The sequence below is a fragment of the Juglans regia genome, chromosome 11 (assembly GCF_001411555.2).
Source record: "Juglans regia cultivar Chandler chromosome 11, Walnut 2.0, whole genome shotgun sequence".
In the NCBI taxonomy this organism is placed as follows: domain Eukaryota; kingdom Viridiplantae; phylum Streptophyta; class Magnoliopsida; order Fagales; family Juglandaceae; genus Juglans; species Juglans regia.
Window position 1 is genome coordinate 21,299,439 of NC_049911.1, and position 18,793 is coordinate 21,318,231.

General features: G+C 35.8%; 2 protein-coding genes across 3 annotated transcripts; one reads left to right on the top strand and one right to left on the bottom strand.

Moving 5' to 3' along the window:
- Positions 1-1,958: 1,958 nt before the first annotated feature.
- Positions 1,959-12,568, top strand: LOC109018530 (methylcrotonoyl-CoA carboxylase subunit alpha, mitochondrial). 2 transcript variants are annotated; one of them, XM_019000697.2, is made up of 16 exons: positions 1,959-2,345; positions 2,912-3,033; positions 3,356-3,503; positions 4,176-4,313; positions 4,609-4,704; positions 4,788-4,847; positions 7,911-8,003; positions 8,085-8,196; positions 8,962-9,066; positions 9,314-9,453; positions 9,962-10,196; positions 10,288-10,454; positions 10,650-10,766; positions 10,900-11,142; positions 11,240-11,335; positions 12,207-12,568. In XM_019000697.2, the coding sequence occupies exons 1-16, from the start codon at positions 2,013-2,015 to the stop codon at positions 12,213-12,215; spliced, it is 2,214 nt and encodes a 737-aa protein (XP_018856242.1). In that variant the 5' UTR covers positions 1,959-2,012; the 3' UTR covers positions 12,216-12,568. The 2 variants fall into 2 exon arrangements, with proteins under 2 accessions (XP_018856242.1, XP_018856249.1); XM_019000704.2 differs by having other exon boundaries at positions 9,317-9,453.
- A 398-nt stretch (positions 12,569-12,966) lies between these two features.
- Positions 12,967-17,765, bottom strand: LOC109018519. The gene is made up of 3 exons (XM_019000686.2): positions 17,617-17,765; positions 16,752-16,968; positions 12,967-13,482 (listed from the first exon to the last, which is right to left on the bottom strand). Exons 2-3 carry the CDS (start codon positions 16,909-16,911, stop codon positions 13,097-13,099), a joined length of 546 nt encoding a protein of 181 aa, XP_018856231.1. The 5' UTR covers positions 16,912-16,968; positions 17,617-17,765; the 3' UTR covers positions 12,967-13,096.
- Positions 17,766-18,793: the final 1,028 nt, after the last annotated feature.

Here is an 18,793-nt window from a genome sequence, read left to right on the forward strand (position 1 = left end):
TGGGAAGAGTAATTTGATTCCAATTGATTTGTTTAGGAATTTGTATACTAGAGTTTCGTGTACTAGATTGTTATAATAATGTATATCTTTTTGGACTGGTAATAAGAACTTATGGTTCTAATATTGTTTTTATTAATTTATAATGTATCCTATAAGCTACTGTTAAAGGATTTGATCCTTTCATAATTTGATAACCATTTAATATTTAATGTTAAAGCATGTAAAATATTAGTATCGAATAATGAAAGAGAATAATTGGGATAACAATTAAAATAAACTAGTCATTCAAACATGCTTGATTCTACCATTCCAAGTAATGAATCATGAAAATTATAATGTATTCCGTCTCTTAAACAGAGTAATACTGAGGTGTTTAATCAACTTCTAGTGAGTGGTTTTATAGCTACTTGTACTAGTCCAATATGTATAAAAGAATATTTTTGTTCTTTGTGATGTTTAATTGCTTCTTTTATTAATAGTTGTAACAATTCATAATCATTATTTAAACTAATGGTTTAAAAAAAATATACATTATAATTTACTATGCTATAATATGTTTTTATCCTTAGTATATATATATATAGAAAAATTCTAAACATAAGCCTCACACATATGAATTCAATATGAAATATGAGGATAAAAAAGTAAAATCACATGTTTTTAAGTGGGTGTGCAAGGTGTGAGGCTTCTGTGTAGCACAACTCATATATATATAGTTTGTATTAATAACATATGATCAAATGTTTAATTTTAAGATTAAAATTTTATATTATAAAATCAAAACTTTTAATGATAATGTTATATTAAGATTTATAATGTTAATTTAATATTATTAGATTATTATTATACATGAATCATAGGATTTTAAAATTTAATGTTACATTAATTAACAATTTAGCATATAATATAAAATTATTTTACATATAATTATAAAAATTATATATAATATAAAAAATTATATATATATATATATATAAATCGGTTTGATCCAGTTTTAAAAAAATAAAAATAAAACCGGACTAATTTTAAAAAAATGAAATCGATATTAGACCGAACCGATCCGGTTTACCCCTTTTTTTTGTTTTTCATCCAACATTGCATTAACGCAGGCAAAGCGACGACGGTTTGCCGAATCCATGTGATAGGAACAGCTCGCCAGGTCAGCACCAATTCGGACAAGAGAGAGAAAAAAAAAAAGGGGCAAAGCAGCATGCACCACGTCAGATCCATATCCAATAAGAAGTCCCTGATCTCCTTCGGTTCAACTTTAAAAATATAACTCCATGGACCAATGGCATCACGCCACAGCAAATGGACGATCTCGCATAGTACAATATCACCCCTGAGAGCACTCTCGTTGGAATAGTTAAATTAAAGTATATTTTTGATGAATATAAGATGAATTTAACTTTTAGCTATTCTATTTATATAAATCTCCATATTAGAATAGCCATTTTTTCATTATATGACAATAAAATAATATAAGATGAATTTAATTTTGACTATTCACATCAAATCTCCAAATTGAATTATCTATTTATTCATTATATAGTAATGAGTAATTAATAATTTTAAAAATTTTTAAATTTTTTTAATTATGAATTTATTTTATTTTATCATATTTTACTATTTATAATATTATATATTAATTTGTAATTGTATTCTAATTATATTTTTTCAATTGTCATTTAAAATGGAGAAAGAAATAATTAATATTAAAAGGAGAGAGAAAGAAATAATATAAAAATGATTTGATGAATGAATAGTGTGTTCCAAATTTAGAAATTAGTTTGGATATTACTATAACTATATTCCAAATAGAATATATCTAATTCAATGTGAACCATTTATCTATCTAATAGCTAAATTCTCATTAAATTTAACTTTTAACTAATCCAATGAAAATGCTCTAATCAACGGAATCGAATTGTCCAAAAAATACCCATCCAAATATCCAACGATGCTTATCTCCATTTCTTCTGCTCACCCAGTCCTTGACACAACTCCCAACCATGGCGTCCATGGCCTCCCTCCTCCGTCGAAATTACCGACGCGAACCATTCGTACTCCTAATACGCTTTTTCTCCTACTCTTCCTCGCACAATCAAACCACTCAGCGTATAGAGAAAATCCTCGTGGCGAACAGAGGTGAAATTGCGTGCAGAGTCATGAGGACAGCGAAGAGGCTCGGCATTCAAACCGTGGCGGTTTACAGCGACGCCGACCGAGACGCACTACACGTGAAATCTGCGGATGAGGCCGTTCGTATCGGTCCGCCCCCGGCTCGGTTGAGTTACTTGAACGCGTCGTCGATTGTCGAAGCTGCGATACGTACCGGTGCGCAGGTGAGAGAGGAATCCTCTGTTTGGTTAGCGAGAAAGTATATGAACATGTAATATATATATATATTTTTTACCATTTCTTGTTTTTGGTGGCTGTTTGATAGTAGATAGGATGAGCTGGTTATGCTGTTGATCGTTGAAGTTGATTCTTTTGCGTTAGTCAAATTTGATTTCCAACTTTCCTAATTCTTTTGCGCAAACATGTTCAAAATCAATGGATACATTTATAGATACTGAAAACGAACTTTATCAATTGGGATGCGTAGAGTTTAGAGTTGGTTTCTATCACTTCTGCGTCCAAACACTACTACAGTTTTATGCCTCCATCGACAAACGTTTCTAGTTCTTTTGCGCAAACAGTTTTATGCCTCCAGTAGATGGCTACCGCGTAGTATTTTGGCTCTAATAATATATGCAATTTTTTGTTACATTCTCTTTATTTGGTTGGCTCATTGATGTTAAACATCTGTTGCTGGCTGTTTTGTTTCACTGGTAGATGATTGATTGCTTTATAATTTGGACGTTGCAAGGACATGCTTTCAGCGTGGATATCTTCTTTTGATGATTAGGCTATACACCCTGGCTATGGTTTCTTGTCGGAGAGTGCTGATTTTGCTCAAATTTGTGAAGATAAGGCTCTTACATTTATTGGCCCTCCAGCAGCTGCAATCCGTGACATGGGCGATAAAAGGTACAACTCACAGACTAATTTTCTTCATGTTCAACATCCCGATCCTTCTTTCCACCGTGTTCTCAGCTTCTCCTGTAAGTTTCCATCCTTACATATTCTAGGATTGACAACATGGGAATTCCTTTTCTAATAAAGCCTCGTTGTCTGTAAAATCTAATTGACCACCACAAGATGGCTTTTACTCTTTCACAAGCATACGCATTTTTATGCACGTGATCTACCTATCCACATGGGCAATCTTTCCATTTTCTCTGTACATTATAATTATTCTATCCAGTAAGAACAGATTCTCAACTGATTGCTGCTTAATTTTGCTTATCAGTGCGTCAAAGAGAATAATGGGTGCAGCAGGTGTACCACTTGTGCCGGGATATCATGGTGTCGAACAAGATATAGATCTAATGAAGTTAGAAGCAGACAAGATTGGGTATCCAATCTTAATAAAGCCAACTCATGGCGGCGGAGGAAAGGTGAACTTCCTTATATTCATTTAATCTAAATTTGAGTTTGTCATTATTTGATATATTTTCTAAGATTGTAAATGGTGCTAATGTTATTGAGATAGCATTGAGAAGTATGTATACTAAAATATGGATAGGGAAAATGTCTACCCTAGTTTGTGTGCTTCATTGGCCATTATTCATGAGTGGTTTACTTTTGGAACTTTTTTGATGGTTATCTGGTGAGCCCTATTACGATATGTCTCTTGAAAACACTAGGGAACAGATGTATTGATTTAGTGTAGATTTTTAGAGAGAGATCAATAATTCCTGGAAGCTCTTTCCGAGGTATCCATTTCTCACCAGCTGCACTTCAGCCTTGTTCAAGGGTCTCAGTTTTAATGGAAACATCCCTAAAAATATAAACATATAGTGCAACTTTTAAGAAATTTAAATAAAGTTTAAATATTTTAGCCATGATATAGAACTTATCATACATATTTGTGATCATGTGTCAAGCACGTGCCTTCGGTGTTTCCACCTGTTAAACATATTAGAAAGTAGAATTATGTAATTAATGTTACAAATATTGGAATAGACTTTGCATCAGGGCAAGAGAAAGGGCTTTGATTAGAATTCCCTTGTCATGCTTGATTGTCATTTTTCTCTTTGCATGAAATTCTTACAATGAGCATTTTCTAGGGTATGAGGATTGTGCAGGGACCAAATGAATTTGTTGAATCTTTCTTGGGAGCACAGCGTGAGGCTGCTGCCTCTTTTGGCATAAGCACAATATTGCTGGAGAAATATATCACACAGCCAAGGCACATAGAAGTGCAGGTACTGTTATTCTTTGTATCATTTGTGTGGGTAGTTCTTGTTAAAAAGAAAATAGTTGATTATGGTGGTAATGCACTATAAGCATTTATATTCTAAAACATTCTGATGATTCTCTATAATAGATTTTGATTTGTGAAAAGTTAGCCTCAGACTGCCCCACAATTTCCTGGAAACTATTTTTTTTTTTACTTTTTGATTGGCTCATGAACTGCACTCAATCTGAGACTCATCATATGCTTTAATTGTCCATCAGCTTTACATATGATTAATCGATCTCCTCTGTTTGATGTTATAGATATTTGGGGACAAACATGGAAATGTGCTGCATTTATATGAGAGGGATTGTAGCGTGCAGAGAAGACACCAGAAGATAATCGAAGAGGCTCCAGCTGTATGATATGGCTCTCTGTATTTTGAGTTCTGCTTTGTGATTGTATTACTTATAGAGTTGTAATGGAGAATTCATTAATGCAGCCAAACATTTCCAGTAGTTTCCGCTCCCAGTTGGGCCAAGCTGCTGTGTCTGCAGCCAAGGTGTTTCTTAATCTGTGATCTAGTATTTGTGCTCATCAATTGAATTTTTTAGGTAGTTTGCAGATGGCATCATGAGGTTGTTTGCACGCATTCATGTTGTTCAGTACATACATGTGGTGATATGGTTTTGGGGAAAAGATTGGTTAATCTCCTCTCTGAGACTTGCATGCATTACCTTGAGCTAAAATCACTTGATTAAATCAATTAATATCACTGTAGTAGTGAAAAATAAAATAAAAAATGAGTAACTTACCATGATGGGTTTCACTGAGAGGTTTTAACCTATTGAAGTGAATATAATTAGCTGAGCTTTTCCATATAGTTTGTCTTTAATTTGACTGGTTCTGTTATAGATGCTAGTAAAGGTGTAAGGTACCGATATGGTGTGAGATTTTTCTTTCATGAAGCAACCCACGTCACCTGCCAATTGCAGTCAGAAAACACTAATAACAGGTTCTAAACTGGGCTTGTTCGGTCCCCTTATGTCATTAGTGTTTATATATATATGTATGTATGTATGTATGTATGTATGTATGTGTATAAATGTATTTATGGGGTTCATTAAAATTACAAAGTGAAAAGTACTCTGTGTGTGTGCACGTTTGTGCACTTCATGCCTTTAGTGTGATGGTAAAGCGAAAAGTATTTGGACCCACCACATGAAGGCTCCCAATTAAATAGATATAAAGCCATAACAATTCTTTCTATTTTTAATGTAGTCAATTAGCCTTTAGATTAAGATTCTCTGGATAGGTACCACATACTTGTGTTTATTATATAAAAAATTAAAGGGATACTTCATTGCTATTTTTTCATGTGTTCAGTACAAGATTTTTGGCTGGTTTGAAAACTTGATATGCAGCAAGAATGTCTCTGCCCCACCAAAACCCACCCCCCTCATTATTATTCTTATTAGGCTTTCTCCTTGTTGTGGGACCCTTTATCCCCTTTGTTATTCATTATAGTGATGGATGTACTGAGTAGAATGTTGGAGGGGGTGGTGGATAGGGGTTTCATCTCGGGCTTCTTGGTGGGTAGTTCCTTGCATGAAAGCTTATCAGTCACACATCTCCTTTTCGCCGATGATACGTTGAGTCTATGTGACTCAGACCCCAATCAGATTCGCTCCTTGAGAGCCCTCCTTCTGTGTTTTGAAGCTGTCTCAGGTCTTAAAGTGAACTTATCGAAGTTCGAGCTAGTTCCAGTTGGCTTGCTGCCATTTTGGGTTGCAAGGTGTCACTCTTGCCTATGAAGTATCTGGGACTTCCTTTGGGCCCCCCCCAAATCTAAGGTAATGTGGGATGGGATTGTTGAGAGAATTGAATGTAAACTGGCAGGTTGGAAGATAATTTACTTGTCTAAAGGCAGCAGAATCATGCTTATTAAGAGCACACTTTCTAATCTTCCAACATGCTTTCTATCTTTGTTCCCTTTATCTGCAGGGGTGGCAAATAGACTAGAAAAGATCTTCCGTGATTTCTTGTGGGGAGGGCTAGAAGATGAGAAAAAATTCAATTTGATTAGATGGGATAAAGTTTGCACCCCTTTGTCTTGCGGTGGTTTGGGGATTAGAAAATTGAGAATTTTCAACAAGGCTCTACTTGGAAAGTGGTTATGGCGGTATCATAAGGAAGGGGACGCTCTTTGGAGAAGCATCATCGACATTAAATACGGGAGTATTTGGGGAGATTGGTGCTCTAATGCAGTAAGAGGGGCCTATGGGGTGGGTGTTTGGAAATTCATTCGAAACGGATGGGAAGACCTACTCTGTAATTTCAGATTTGAGGTGGGAAGGGGCACGCGCATAAGATTTTGGCATGATATCTGGCGTGGCGATGTGGCCTTGGAAAATGCTTTTCCCTCGCTTTATAGGATTGCGTCAGACAAGGATGCTTCGGTGGCTGATAATATGAGCATCTCCGCAAATTCTATTCATTGGTCAGTGAGTTTCTCTAGGGCTGTACAGGACTGGGAGTTAAACGACATTATTGATTTCTACAATGTTTTATACGCGATGAAAGTACAAGCAGGTAGGGAAGACGGACTAATATGGACATTCACTGGGAACAATAAATTTTCAGTTCGCTCATATTACTAGTTTTTGACGGTTCATCCCACCAATGCCTTTCCTTGGAAGAGCATTTGGAGGAGCAATGCACCCCTTAAAGTTGCCTTTTTTGGGTGGTTGGCATCCCATGGGAAGATATTGACTATAGATAAACTGAAAAAGCGAGGCCTTTACTTAACCGATTGGTGCTTTATGTGCAAACACAGCAGTGAATCAGCAGACCATTTACTTCTCCATTGCGAAGTAGTCAAGGCTTTATGGGACAACATTTTCACTAGGCTTGGTATTGCATGGGTGATGCCCAGGAGAGTCTTAGATTTATTGTCATGTTGGAGAGGGATTAGGGGCAACTGTCACATTGCAGCTGTTTGGAAGATGGTACCTCAATGTTTAATGTGGTGCACATGGAATGAAAGAAATGGCCGATGTTTTGAAAATAAGGAACACTCTCCGGATAGTTTTAGGGCCTTTTTCTATCACACTTTGTTGCTTTGGGCTTCTTCTATTGTATTGAATGGGAGGAATTTTAATGACTTTTACGCTACTTTCCGTAGCGCGTAGTTTGTAATTAGGTTTTTCTTGTACACTTCCCGTGTACCTGGGCATTGCCTTTTTACGTGGATTAATATAACTTCTTACTTATAAAAAAAAAAAGGCTTTCTCCTTGTTGTATACTGGCATATCCATCTTTTTGCAATGACTCTGGCATTTAAACTCGCTTGTATTGCCCGACCTCTGGATTATTTAAACTTTTTTTTGTATCTCACATGCTGCTGTTGTATCTCCAATGCAGAGCACCTTCCTTTTCAGTGGTAAATTTCATTACATTCAAAACCATTTTGATATCCACAATTTCCCTTTGGGGAAAATTTCAATGATTTTTTTATATTTTCAAGCTGATTTTGTAGTATTTACCTTTTACACACTATTCAGTTGAGTACTTCCATTTTGCTTGCATAATTTCCACTAATGGAATTCTTTATTTATGCATATAGGCAGTTGGGTATCACAATGCTGGCACTGTGGAGTTTATAGTTGATACTGTCTCAGACCAATTCTATTTTATGGAGATGAACACCCGCCTTCAGGTACTTTTGTCAATGTCTTTTCTCTCTTTATTGTAAATCCACAACCTTTATTGAATCATGGTGAGGAGCATATATATGCAGGTTGAGCATCCTGTGACTGAGATGATTGTTGGCCAAGATCTTGTAGAGTGGCAGATCGGTGTTGCAAATGGAGAACATCTTCCCATGACTCAGTCACAGGTGCCCTTATCAGGTAAAAATATAACCCTTGGCAAAGGTCAAGTGCAAGAGTTGATCTTAGGTGCTTCCGTCACATGAGCTTGCTCCCACGCCCCCTCCCCGCATCCTTTTTGTATTTATCTTGTTAACACATTGGGAAGGGGATGCTTTGTTACATTGTGTAGCCTGCTATTGCCATTAGGTACCACAATGTTGAAGAACAGGTCAATTGCTGGATGGAAGTTTGGCTGCATGATCCTTTTTTCTTCGCTTTATTTTGTTGTTTAGTGGATGAACTCTTAAGGTCTTCATTTCTCTGTTTTCCTATGTCACTTTGGCAAACTATAAAAATGGGTACTTCTGAATTGATTATGGCAGGTTAGAGCTATTAATTATATGGAGATGATAATTGTTTATGGCTCAGGTTGTGTGATTGAGTTGGTGGCGTAGTCTTTTGTGAACTCTTGAAGAGGATGGACTTCTGTTGTCTTAGTTTTGTCTTCAAATGGCCCATTCTCATGAAATACCTGAACTATGGTTGGAATTGTGAAATTACAGTTTTCATTAGGAACATTTAAGATTGATTTATTTCAAAAGCTAACACCTATTAACTAATCAAGATACACTAGTTACAGAAAGATTCCTATTCTTTTTTTTTAATTTTTATTTTTTCTTTCTAAGTACAAAGTTGATGACCAATATTATGTTATATTAGTAGATCACATGAGCATAAACATTCTACATGCAGTATGGTTTCAGTTAAGGTCCTGAATTTTGTAATTTTGTTTTGTGACGACAGGTCACGCTTTCGAAGCCAGAATATATGCTGAAAATGTGCCAAAAGGATTTCTTCCTGCGACTGGAGTTCTTCATCATTACTGCCCTGTTCCAGTGTCGTCAACAGGTCCATTACATAACATATCCACTCTACTTTTATAGTGAAAATTGTGCTGTTGAAAATCACTTGCCAGCTTTTCCGATGACCATTTATCATTCCCTGATTATATGCCATTGCATTTGAGTTGTATAATTTGTTGAGATTACCTAGTCATTTTAGGGTTTACACATGATTTGAGTTTATAATTTGTTGAGATTACCTTGTCGTTTTGGTGTTTACATATCATGCTGCTTATGTAGAATCTGTATTTTAGCAGTTCGGGTTGAGACAGGAGTTGAACAAGGAGACACTGTCAGCATGCATTATGATCCCATGATCGCTAAGCTTGTAGTATGGGGAGAAAATCGTGCTGCTGCATTAGTAAAATTAAAGGACTGCTTGGCAAAGTTTCAGGTATACTTAATTTCATAGTTTTATCATAGTCACATGGAAGAGTTTATGATAATCATTATTGCAACTACTGCATGTATACTCATTTGTTTCAACTTATTATATTTAGGTGAATCCCTTTACTAGATATCTCCGGAGCTTGGGTCGTTGTGGTGGGATGATGCCATATAGCTTCCGGTCTGGATAAATAAAAACTGTGTATGATAAAATAAAAAATTATTTAATGGTTCAGTTAGCCAATATGGTTCTACATATCAAATTTTCTTAGGAGAGATCCTTCAGTGATCAAAGTAATATATGATGCTTCAGTTGTGCAAAAGCTGCTATTTCATATCTTTTGATTTTGTGGACTATTCCTGGGATCTTCAGGTGTATGCCCTCAAAAGTAACAGGCTCTACAATTTTGTGGAAGTTTCTAGTATTTTTGGACAGTTATTCTTCTTGAGGCATATTCCATCTTTTAGACAGACTTAATCCTTAGTGAATTAGTAATGTTACTCTTCTCTGATAGGTTGCAGGTTTACCTACCAATATCAATTTTCTCCAAAAGCTTGCGAATCATTGGGCATTTGAAAATGGCAATGTGGAAACTCATTTTATTGAACACTTCAAAGATGATCTCTTTGTTGCTCCTACCAATTCAACATCCGCAAACGAAGCACATGATGCTGCTAGACTTAGTGCGACCCTGGTAGCAGCATGTGTCATATCAAGTGAACATTCACTATTGGAAGAAAATCCCCCTGGTAACTTAAGTTTCCGATTAACCAATTCTATCTTGGGATGTATGTCAGTTGTTATTAAAAGCACCCTTAATTTTTATATCTGCATGTTTAGGGGGAAACAGATCACTCTCCATATGGTATTCTTCTCCCCCTTTCAGAGTCCACCATCATGCCAGGCGTAAAATGGAACTTGAATGGGAGAATGAATATGATAACGGTGTCTCAAATCTCTTGACACTTACAATTACTTATAAGCCGGATGGAAACTATATAATTGAGGTACTCATCCCTTGTGATATGTTTAAGAAGAAGTTATACTTTAATTTCAAGTCACCCGTTTAAGAGAGCAGTTTTTCGTTTCTTTTTCTCATTATTTTTAAGTTACTCATGCATAAGGGAGCAGTTTTCAAGTTATATTCTAATATTAGGTTGTTTATTTTGGCCTGTTTTGATGTATTGTATCTGTAATTACAGACAGAAGAGAACTGTTCCATTTGTTTGGAAGTCAAAGCAACACACCTAGGCAACAATGATTTCAAAGTTGAAGCTAGTGGCGTAATCATGGATGTCAGTTTGGCTGTTTACTCCAAGGTAATTTTCCTTTCCTTGCATGCATCTTTACAAGTTCAGATAAATTAAAGGGTAGAGCTTTTTTTTGCTTTGTTCTTGCTTATTTGTAGAGAATTGTAGTATAACTAATTATGGATTCCAATTTGGCTGGCAGGATCAGACTAAACACATTCATATATGGCACGGATCACATCATCATTATTTTAAACAGAAAACAGGGCTTGAGTTGTCTGATGATGATGAAGTCCGACATAAGCCCAGTTTTGATAGATCATCCCATCCTCAAGGGACTGTTGTGGCACCCATGGCTGGCTTAGTCGTCAAACTTCTGGTGAAGGATGGGACAAAAGTGGACGAAGGGCAACCTATATTAGTCTTAGAAGCAATGAAGATGGAGGTTTGTACTAATGCTACTTTCATTTTGCATCATATAATTTCTTTTCTGAGAAAGTTTCCTACACTGAACTTTTGGTTTTTCACCCTCCCTCTAAAAGCATGTTGTAAAGGCTCCATGTGCCGGGTGTGTCCATGGGCTTCTAGTTACTGCCGGCCAGCAAGTTACTGATGGTAGTGTTCTTTTCACTGTCAAGGTTAGTATATCTGCCTTTGATCGCTTAGACATGGGCTAATGATGTGAATAGAATTACTGGATGGAACAGAATGGCTTCATGTGGTGGATATTCTCTCCTATTGCAATTTGTTCTTTTACCTGCACGTGGAGACTTGCTTTAATGCTCTCTATCTCGTATGTCTTTCACTTGATTTTTGTACAGATGAATATTACTAATAATACAAGAACGACATGCTTGAATGCTAGTAACTCTTGATTTTAGTAATGGCGATCAGACTTCTATACAGCCTGCATAAGATTAAAGAGGTTAAAAGTGATCTTGTTTCATCTCTAAGAGGAAAAACTAGTGATAGAAAAAACTCAACCTAGAACAGTAAGTTGATATATCTGTGTCATAAGCTGCAATAGCTTAGTTTTAACGTGGAAAGCAATAATCCCCTTTTAAACAAGTCTGGCACTTTTAACCAGTCGAATATCTGGGATAACTCTTAGTTTTAGACATTATCGGGGTTCTATTCTTAGCTTCCACACCCCCCAAAGGCAATCTGGCTTTTATTCATTTCTTAAAAACTAGTGTAGGAACGTCTGCCATTATATTAAATCTAGGCTTTTAAATTCTTTAATGATTTTATTCTGATCGCTGCCTATTGTATCTAAAATCACCAGAGCAATGGTATTAACAATTTGGTAGAAGTTCTTTGTTTAATATACTTTTTGTTCAATTAGAAAATGCTTAAGATGTCAGCTCCAATATGTGATCTATTGAAGTATACAGACCATCAGTTTGATGTCCTTTTTATGAGTAGATTAATTATTTTAGCATAAGTTCCAACAATTTTTTGTGTGTTTACTTAAAACATCTGATAACTAGGGCTTATGTGTTCGGACAGGATCAGTAGATGCATCACCGTTTTGCATTTTCCTTGCGAACAAGACAGACAGAGGTCGTCTTGAATTGTTCTCCAACAGAGTGAAAGAATTCAGCTGTCTCTGCATTACTGTTGTATGGAAATCGATGTTTTCACTTGTTTCCATGATCAAATAAAATATTACCCTTCAAGATCTAATACTCGGAACTCTTCAGTTGTTACAACACCGAAAAATAAAATTTTACACTTGTTCTTAAATTATATTTGGAGCTTATCCGGTTATTGTTGTATTTTTCTATCATAAATAAGAATTAACCTATGCTGGATTGGCTGGTGGATTAGCACTAATGTTCATCAAAGATGTATTAAATTTAGTGATGACATTTACTTTTTGTAAGTAAAGGATAAGTTAATCAGGCATGTCATGTATAAATTTGAACTTATTCTCGAATTATATAAACCAAGTTTACTTTTTGTAAGGAAATGATAAGTTAATCAGCCTTAATGTAGACTTCTTATTTTTGAAGACTTGAGACTTCAGAATCCGTTCCAACCTTGCAACTTTTGGGGCTAAAAACGAAAGTGGAATCAAGTCTAAAACAGTATATTGTGCTCAAACCAACCCATCCTCTGTTATGAACGGTGCATGGGGACAGTGACTTCTCTAGTCAAATCGTCCTACAAATTCATATGGATGAAAACGCATTAATACTCTATGGCCAATTTTACTGCACGTTTGTATGTAATATGGTAATGTAAAAGCAGTGTGCACTCCAAGATCGGAAGCTCCATAAATCATATATTTCAGTGGCAACAACCCAATCGTTTTAATTCAATAATGACCCTACAAATAAAAGGCTAAGTTTCCACATATTTTACATAGTCCAACACATTGCAACAAGCATCGTGGATCAAGTATCAAAACCAGAATAGATGCCACTCTCCCTTAACATCCTCTTTTCTTCTTCTACATAACTCTTTCCCCTGCTAGCCTGCCCCAGCTCTCTTTTCCTCTTTTCCTTCTGAGAGAAAGAGAGGTTCTTCTCTTTCCGAGTTTCCACCCTTGCCAGCTCCTCACCATAGGCTAATGCAGCTCTTGTTTTCTGTCGGTCTTCATAAGACTCCTCAATCTCCTTAGTTTCACGACTTTCCTTGCCAGTAGACCATGACCAGTCTTGTTTCGTGTCATCCAAGCCTTTGGGTGGAGGCACTTTCAAGACTGATGGTCCACCTTTATAGCCATGACGCTTCAATTCATCAAAGTCCACGACTCCAGTCTTTTGCTTTCCAGATTTAACTGTGTACATGCAGAGATAAAATATACAAAACCATTATTTAGTAAAACTGGAAAAGGATGAACTTTCTGGAGCATATCAGCATGCAACAAGAAAAAAAACCACTCTTAAAGTCCTCTGAACCAACATTAAAGAGATGAGGATTACTGGTTTTATGGAGGGTTCTTGGCCTTGTATTTTTTTGGGTGTGCCATTGCATATGGGGAGACTGGAGAGTCATGTTGAGAATGTTTGATCCGTTACTTGCTAAAGTCCAGGAAAAGCTTGCTGGTTGGAAGAGTAAGGCTCTTATCTTTTGGTGGAAAAATTGTTCTTTTAAAACATGTGTTGAATAGTATGCCTACACATATGCTATCGGTGATGAATCTGCCCAAAGGGGTTCTTAAAGGGTTGAAAAGGATTTTTTCGAATTTTTTATGGGGTTCTAATGAAGAGAAGAAGAAGAGTAATTGGGTGTCTTGGTGCATGATTTGCTTGCTGGTGGAGGAGGGAGGATTGGGTATCTGTGATTTATCAGAAGTTCAAGTTTCCTTACTTATGAAGTATGCATGGAAAATGTGGTCTGAATTTTTTAAAGCTAAGTATGTGGGGAACTTGCATATTGCGGCTTTAATTTCATCTACGAGAGGGTCTTGGTTTTGGAAGGGAGTTTTGTTGGTTTTACTTCATGTGTTGAGTAACTCGAGATACTAAATTCGGAGAGGAGAGGTGGGTTTTTGGTATGATAATATTGGCTGGCGGATGGGGCAGTGGCTGACGTTGTAGCAGTGGTTGGTGATCCTGGGCTGAAGCTCCGTGAGTTGATCATGGAAGATGGCTGGGATTTATGTAAGTTGTGCGAGATAGTGAATGTGGAAATGGTGGAGAAAATCAGTTGTATGCATGTTCGTTTGAGAGAGGATCTGATATATTTGTCTGGAAACATGAAGTGGATGGGAATTTTAGTACCAAGTCAGCATGGAATTTAATTCGGCATCGTGGTTCTTTTTGTCACTGGAGGAAGTGGTTATGGCAGCAGCAGGTTCCAAAAAAAATATCATTTGTTTGTTGGTGTGCTCAGCAAAATGCACTTCCTGTGGATGAGGCTATTATGGAGTTGGGAGTGCCGCTAGTCTCAAAGTGTAATTGTTGCTCTGAGTCTCAAGTTGAAACGTTAGATCATGTTTTGTGTGATGGTGAGGGGGTGAGGAAGGTGTGAGATTTTTTTGCGGGAATATTTGGGGTCTGTTTGCCACAGGTGCGGTTGTGGAAGGGGGTGCTAAATGTTTGGTGGTTGAGGGCTTCATCGACTTCTCAAAAGGGATGGTTACGTGGTATTGCTCCTATTGTTATTACTTGGGCAATTTGGAAAGCTAGATGTGCAGCGCGTATGGAGGGGGTAACCTTTGATTGGAGGGTTATAATCCGTATGGTCAAAGGTATTTTCATGGAGTTATCTAGTACCCTTTGGAAGTTTAAGAAATTGAATGAGAGAGATGTTGTGTTTTGTTGCTCCAGTGATTTCAAAACAACCTTTGGTGGTAGGGTGGTCTTGGCCTGAAAAGGATTGAGTTAAGGTGAATGTTGATGGCGGCTCGTCTGGAAATTCGGGACCTTTAGAGAGGGGGGGGGGGGGGGTTCATTCGAGATACTCATGGTAGGGTGATTGCGGGTTTTGCGCATCACTATGGTCATGCTTCAAATACTGTTGTAGAGTGTAGAGCGCTTCTAGATGGTTTGCTGTTGTGCAGGCACTTGGGTTTGAGGAATATTGTGGTAGAGTTGGATTCGAGTGTTGTGATGGGATGGTTTACCTTGGGGGTTTGCAAGTTTTGGTATTTATGGGATTTTTGGGAGGAAGGCTAGGGGCTCATTCAAACTCTTAATGCTCAGGTGTGACATGTGTCTAGAGAAGCTAATATGGTGGCAGATTTTTTGTCAAAGAAAGGGGCCAGGGGGTGTTCTTTGGATTTTCTTGGGGATAGTTTTGGACAAGGACAGTTTCGTGGACTTGTACGTACTAATAGATGGGGGACTTACCTTATATTCGGCAATGATAGTAATTTTTCCTTTGGGTTGTACAAAATAGTGTTTGGTTTTATTTTGATGCCTGGGTTTGGGTAACCCCCAAGTGTCCGTTTGTTACTATGGTTTTCCTCCGCCATAAGTGAGGGTTTTAATAAATTATAAAAATGACAAAAAGAAAAGTAGGTGAATGTAAGCCAGATGTAGAAATGAAATGTAAAGGTTTGGGCCTAGCTTGGGAACACAAGTGTTCTCAGCTATTCTCAGATATTTCCTTTCCAAACATCACTCAAATACAAAACACTTTTCAATTTCAAATTTTAACTTTTTCATCTAATCATTACAACTTTTCCAAACTCCCAAACAAAACACAAAAAACAATACAAATTTTTCAAATTTCAAAATAAAAATTATATTAAAAAATTATATTCAAACAATTTGTTAACTTTATAATATTTTATTCAATTTTTTCTCTCCTTTCCCAAAATCCAATAAAATATCTTCACTCAAACCATTTCACTACTCTTCAAAGATATTTGAGATATTCTAAGTGTCCAAACGAGCCCTTAATCATCTGAAGATGGATACAGTTATTCCTTTAAAATCTTACCAACTCTAGGTCCTTGGCATCTTCCACTTAAAAAAAAGTACGCTAATATATATAGGTCCTAAGGAAGTTACTTCACAGGACCTTTTCTGATAATTAATGACCATTTTTTAGATAGTTCACAAGACCTTCGCCCAACAGGTACTTACAAAATCATCAGAGTTTTTTTTTTTTTTTTTTTTTTTGTAATAAAATCACAAGATAAGTTAAAAGAAAACTATACGAAATATCATTAGACAAAAGATAAACTATCTTTTTCCTTGAGGTTTCCTATAACAAATGTCATGACTATTATTGTTGGTAACCAGCAGTAGTTAAGAATTTAGGCATCTTTCTCCTTCATTTGAGTTGATCAATTTATTCAAACATTGTAATATGATTCCGCTTCTTTTGTGTTATAAATTTCTCCTGGAGAATTATTTTATTCAGGGACCACTTATAAAAAAAATTATTTTATTCAGGGACCTCATAAAGAAGACCATATCAATAGTTTCATAGAACGTAACATGTAAATAAATCCCTCTACTCAACATTAAGGCTGACTAAACCACCAAAAGGCCCAAATCTTTTTTCTGTTGAGGAAAGAAGCAAAATTAAAATATGACAACCATTTACTTAACAAAAAAAATGACAACCATCAGCAATTAGTATCACGGTTACCTTTGGATGTCCTTTCTTTGGAAGCTTGGCGAGCTTTGGAGTGATCTTTTGCCTTTTTCTTGTCAACCCCATCTTCAGCTTCAGAGTCTGAAGGCGAGGACACAGACTCATTGGAGGACAAATCTTCTTCCTCATCACTCCATGGCATAGCCCTCTTCATATTTTACTATGACCATGAAGCTTATAAAGAACACAATCAAGAACCAGTCAACAGCTCCTAATAAAAATAACATGGAGAAAAACCACTAATGTCATGTCTGGCTTTACCAAAAACCCATAATTGTACAACATGAAATACAACAATTAAAAGTTCCCCACAAAATTTTAGCCCAAGTTACTAAAAGAGTTCAAAATTGAACAATCCAATTTGCATCACACATCAAAACAATCAGTAAGCATAAAAACGCAGACAAGACAATAACATAGTATAACAAATTGCAGTCTTGGTTACATCTCCGCGGCCATTGTTATTTATAAAAAGTACTGGTCAAATAAACAAAGAAACCATTTTTCCATTAAATGAAAAGAAATTATAAACCAAAGAAACAAATCGAACACACAGAAATTAAACGAGGTCAAGAAAACGCATATAGAAGTTATGTATATGGCATTTGCAAACAGCGTAAGAAAGTGAATAATTAACGTTCGAAATTTGTTCAATCTGTCCAATAATAACCTCAAATATTTTCCCAAGATTAGTAAATAAAACAAAAAGAAAGAAATTAGCAGTGGAATAAGATTGACATGGCGTGCAGTCCAAAAGGAAGCCCTAAAAGCTTCTTCTGTAACCAAATCAAACACATAATAATAATAATACGCAGCCTCTCTACTCTATTCTGGAGGGAGAGAGAACTGGAAAACATACCTTTACCAGTAGAACAGGTGATGCAGCAGTGTAGATATCGGAGGCGAAGCCGGACTTTACACAAATTTTGTTTTGGGGGGGGGGGGGACTCTAAAACCAAAAACTTTTGGGGGCAAGAAATTAATTTTTGTAAAATGTATCTTATAAAAAGACATTAAAAGATTAAAATTTTGTGATTTAAAAATTTGGAAAATTGGGAGGGACCTAGGTCCGCTCGATACAAGGGAAGGAGGATATGCTAAGATATCCCCCAAAAATGTCATGTGAAAGTGCTTTTTAGTCCTTTTTTTTTTTTATTTTGTTTCTTTTAATGTTAAAAAATACACACAAATTCATTAGTGATAATTTTTTTAAACATTGAAAAAGACAAAAAATTAAAAAATAAAATAAAATAAACTAAAGAACACATTTGAAGAGCACATTTGGAGAACACTCAGCATTTTTCACAAGGGAATTTGATGGTTTTCAGCCCCAATCAACCATTAATGTGGTAGTCATTTTTGTATTTTATATTAAAAATTAAAAAAAAAAATACAAACACAGGGCCACAGGGGTAAGGAAACTAGAGTTTCAGTTTTTCTTTTTTTATATTTTTGAACGAGGTTTTGGTTTGAATATGTTTTTATATTTTTTTAAATTTTTAATAAAATACGTGGCACAACGTGGTGGTGTTAGGTCAAAAAAGTCATCAGTTTATCCAATAGCAATACTCTTAAAAAAATAAAAATCTATATTTTGAATCTGCAGCCACGTCTCCACCTTCCATTTAATGATGTTAAACTGAATTGAGTTAAATTAAATTGAAATAATAAAATATTATTATTTATTATTATTATTATTTTAAGATTTAAAAAAATTAAATTATTTATTATATTTTATGTTAAAATATAAAAAAATTATAATGATAAATTGAGATGATTTTAAGTTCCAAATCAAGCCTTAATGGTTTGACATAAAAGACATACTGAACAAGAAAAGTATTAAACAATCTTTAGTTACGTGGAGCCGATTGAATTAAAAATTGGATATAGTTGTTAACTTGGCTATAAATTCTGAGCACTTTTTTTCTCATATATGTTTCACAATTTAAATGATGGCAAAGGATTAAAAATTTTGTACGAAATTGAATTAAAAGAGACCATGCTTTCTAACCTTTGTAGTACTTCAATCTAAACTT